General features: G+C 41.1%; 1 protein-coding gene across 1 annotated transcript; it reads left to right on the top strand.

Moving 5' to 3' along the window:
- The first annotated feature begins 224 nt into the window (after nucleotides 1-224).
- Nucleotides 225-2,573, top strand: LOC122640324 (trifunctional UDP-glucose 4,6-dehydratase/UDP-4-keto-6-deoxy-D-glucose 3,5-epimerase/UDP-4-keto-L-rhamnose-reductase RHM1). The gene is made up of 2 exons (XM_043833484.1): nucleotides 225-1,831; nucleotides 1,930-2,573. Exons 1-2 carry the CDS (start codon nucleotides 260-262, stop codon nucleotides 2,392-2,394), a joined length of 2,037 nt encoding a protein of 678 aa, XP_043689419.1. The 5' UTR covers nucleotides 225-259; the 3' UTR covers nucleotides 2,395-2,573.
- The last annotated feature ends 1,448 nt before the right edge of the window (nucleotides 2,574-4,021 follow it).

Here is a 4,021-nt window from a genome sequence, read left to right as displayed (position 1 = left end):
GCTTTGCGATTGTTTATTTTGCAATATTATATTCCTCCCCTATATGAAATTTCTAGGGAATTGAGAGGCGGTACACCAGCCTTTCCCTTTTCTTTTATATATATCGATGACTGCCTGTTTTTAATCCTTTTATTGGACTGCCCTCTATAGTAGATCTTTCGTTTAATTGCATTTCCAATGTTGATTGATGTACTTAATTTCCTGAATTTGTTCGACTTCTGAATGGTTATTGATCTTTTCTTGTAGGAGCTATCTAGTTATGGCTTCTTACACACCCAAAAACATCCTGATCACCGGTGCTGCGGGCTTCATTGCATCCCATGTTTGCAACCGTCTCATCCGGAACTACCCGGACTACAAGATTGTTGTCCTTGATAAGCTTGATAACTGTTCAAATTTGAAAAACCTCCTTCCCTCTAGATCCTCCCCTAACTTCAAGTTTGTCAAGGGGGACATTGCCAGTGCTGACCTTGTCAATTTCCTCCTCATTACTGAGTCCATTGACACAATAATGCACTTTGCGGCCCAGACACATGTTGACAACTCCTTTGGCAACAGCTTTGAGTTCACTAAGAATAACATCTATGGCACTCATGTCCTTCTAGAAGCCTGCAAAGTCACTGGCCAGATCAGGAGATTCATCCATGTAAGTACAGATGAAGTCTATGGGGAGACAGACGAGGATGCTGTTGTTGGAAACCATGAGGCTTCTCAGCTCCTCCCGACGAACCCTTATTCAGCCACCAAAGCTGGGGCAGAAATGCTTGTTATGGCATATGGGAGGTCATACGGGTTACCTGTCATAACAACCAGAGGAAACAATGTATACGGGCCAAATCAGTTTCCTGAAAAGCTAATTCCTAAGTTCATCCTCTTGGCAATGAGAGGGAAGCCTCTTCCAATTCATGGGGATGGATCTAATGTGCGTAGTTACCTCTATTGTGAGGATGTTGCCGAGGCTTTCGAAGTCATTCTCCACAAAGGAGAAGTTGGTCATGTTTACAACATTGGGACTACGAAGGAAAGGAGAGTGATTGATGTGGCCAAGGATATATGCAAACTTTTCAACTTAGATCCCGACACAGTTATCAAGTTTGTGGATAACAGGCCTTTTAATGACCAGAGGTACTTTTTAGATGATCAGAAGCTGAAGAACTTGGGGTGGTCTGAAGGTACTAAATGGGAAGAAGGGCTGAAGAAGACCATGGAGTGGTACATCAATAATCCTGATTGGTGGGGTGATGTATCCGGAGCATTGCTGCCTCATCCAAGAATGCTAATGATGCCCGGCAATGAAAGACATTTTGATGGTTCTGAAGATGGGAATTCTGCATCCTCTCATGCATCAAGTAATCCTTGTCAGAGCCGAATGGTGGTTCCAGTTTCAAGGAGCAATTTGTCTGCTCAAAAGCCATCTCTGAAGTTCTTGATTTATGGTAGGACAGGGTGGATTGGAGGTCTACTTGGGAAGATATGTGAGAAGCAGGGCATACTCTTCGAGTATGGAAGGGGGCGTCTGGAGGAACGGTCACTGCTCTTGGCAGATATTCAGAATGTTAAGCCAACTCATGTTTTCAATGCTGCTGGTGTGACTGGTAGACCCAATGTTGATTGGTGTGAGTCTCACAAAGCTGATACTATCCGCACCAATGTTGCCGGTACATTGAACCTGGCAGATGTGTGCAGGGAGCATGGGCTCCTTATGATGAATTTTGCAACTGGGTGTATATTTGAGTATGATGATGCACACCCACTCGGTTCAGGCATTGGGTTCAAGGAGGAAGACACACCAAACTTCACTGGTTCTTTCTACTCAAAAACCAAGGCTATGGTAGTGGCTACTCACTTCCCTTTTTAATTCACTGTTTCGGTTTAGAATGTATACATCTCTATTTTTTATTCATATATTGTGTTTGATGTTTGAGTCAGGTTGAAGAGCTGTTGAAAGAATATGAAAATGTTTGCATCCTTAGAGTCCGAATGCCGATATCATCTGACCTTAGCAACCCACGCAACTTCATTACAAAGGTCTCTCGTTACAACAAAGTGGTTAACATTCCCAACAGCATGACCATCTTAGATGAGCTTCTACCTATTTCAGTTGAGATGGCAAAGCGGGACTGTAGGGGAATCTGGAACTTCACAAACCCTGGAGTAGTGAGCCATAATGAGATTCTAGAGATGTACAAGAATTATATTGACCCCAACTTCACCTGGACTAACTTTACCCTGGAAGAGCAGGCTAAAGTAATAGTTGCCCCTCGAAGCAACAATGAGATGGATGCCTCCAAGTTGAAGAAAGAATTCCCTGAGTTGCTATCAATCAAGGAGTCACTGATCAAGTATGTTTTTGAACCCAACAAGAAAACCTCTGCTGGAGAAGGGTCAAAATAAGCCTTTAATCACTTTAGACTTCAGGACTGACCCCTGCAAGTTTGCATTAGATATGGGATTCGGATTACCTTTATACTGTTATCAGTTTTTGTTATGACTGACTGATCAGTAGATTCATCTTATTGTTTCTTCATTCTAGTAAAGTAGTTAGGGTAATTCCACGAGCTGTTTTAATGTCATTCCATCTTCTTTTTTTTTTGTTAGTTTGGCTTGCTAGTTGTTTGTTCTACGAGGAACTATCAGATGGATTTTTATATGGGTAGATCCTCTAAAAGCTTAGCTATACTTTTTATTTAAATTTAAAATTTCTTTCATGAAGCTGTTTCTTTCTCTAGATTGGGATTCCATTTATTGTCAAGTGAATGTTTTGCTATCACTCCCTGAGATCTTATTTCTTTTGGTGTTCTAAATATTGGCCGAGCTAAGGTGAAATGATGGTGTAATTGGGTTTTTTCAGTTGATTCCATCTATAGTTTGGTCCCCCCCCCCCCCTAGTTTGAATTGAGATTATGCTTTTATGGGAGTTTAAACCTATGTACTAGTCCTCTTTGAGGAGGGGGGAGGGGGGAATCTCAATAAGTTATAGAAAAAACAGATTGTACTGCTTAATTATACCGGGTTTAACAGGCAACAACAACCTTTTCTGGTTTCTTGTTTCCCACTTACCTTCCTGTTTCTAAGGTGAAATGCTGGTGTAATTGGGTTTGCTCAGCTGATTTCAGGATTCAGATCCTCTACAGCTAAAGTCTTGGCAGCCATCACGCTGCCACGCTCCCATGGTGTGCCACGTGTATGTATTCCCATCTAACGGTTCCTTTTAGAAAAATTAAAATTTTAAAATCGTTACTTGTTTATCTCCACAAGCAACCCCAATCGGTCTGATTGACCAAAACAAACCGAACCAAATGGGTTTCAAAAAACCCTAATAGAGGAACCGTGAAGATTAACCGCTTTCAGATCCTGTCTTCTTCCTCTCCTCTCCACACCCTGCCGCTACGGTTCCTCTCCTCACCATGCACGACGGCTTCCACTCACCCTACCTCTGCGGTTCCTCTCCTCACGCTGCCTCTGCGGTTCCTCCTACTTAAACTCTAACCATTTCGGTTCTCTCTACTGCCTCTCCTTTTAGGAAAAAAATTGGAAATCTTGGATTGCATGCCAAACATGGAGAAAGATTTTTTATGTAAGGATTCTGTCCTACCCTTTTTTATTTTTAACCGATGACCAATTTATTAAGAAAGCGAAACAATAAAAATTCATTAAGAAAAAGAAACAATAATACTCTTTTAAAATAATCTAATTAAATCTTTCCCATCCATCCTTATTATCCATTTTCTTCTATCTCAGGCATGTGAATGCGGTGGTGGTGATCTTTTCTATCTGCAAAGTTTTTGTCTTCCTTGGTGCCATGATCAACTTCAATTCTATAAAGTGCCTAATGTGAGAGAACAGAATTAGTAAACCAAACTTGATGAAGAGAACGATCACAATTAAAGAAGAATGAAAGCAAGGGATTCAAGAACTTGAAAAATCAGTGAAAAGAATCCATTAATTGCTTTTATAGTTATGAGGAGCTGTAGGGATTGATACATCATATTTTGTCGATCCAATACCTGCTTGACACATG

The sequence above is a fragment of the Telopea speciosissima genome, chromosome 9 (assembly GCF_018873765.1).
Source record: "Telopea speciosissima isolate NSW1024214 ecotype Mountain lineage chromosome 9, Tspe_v1, whole genome shotgun sequence".
Classification (NCBI taxonomy): domain Eukaryota; kingdom Viridiplantae; phylum Streptophyta; class Magnoliopsida; order Proteales; family Proteaceae; genus Telopea; species Telopea speciosissima.
Note: the sequence above shows the minus strand (reverse complement) of the source record. Positions and strands in the feature narration are given on the sequence as shown.

Coding starts and splice junctions, on each gene's coding strand:
- LOC122640324 (XM_043833484.1), top strand. CDS start 260: ATGGCTTCTTACACACCCAAAAACATCCTGATCACCGGTGCTGCGGGC. Junction 1,832..1,929: donor ACTCAAAAACCAAGGCTATG/GTAGTGGCTACT, acceptor TGTTTGAGTCAG/GTTGAAGAGCTGTTGAAAGA.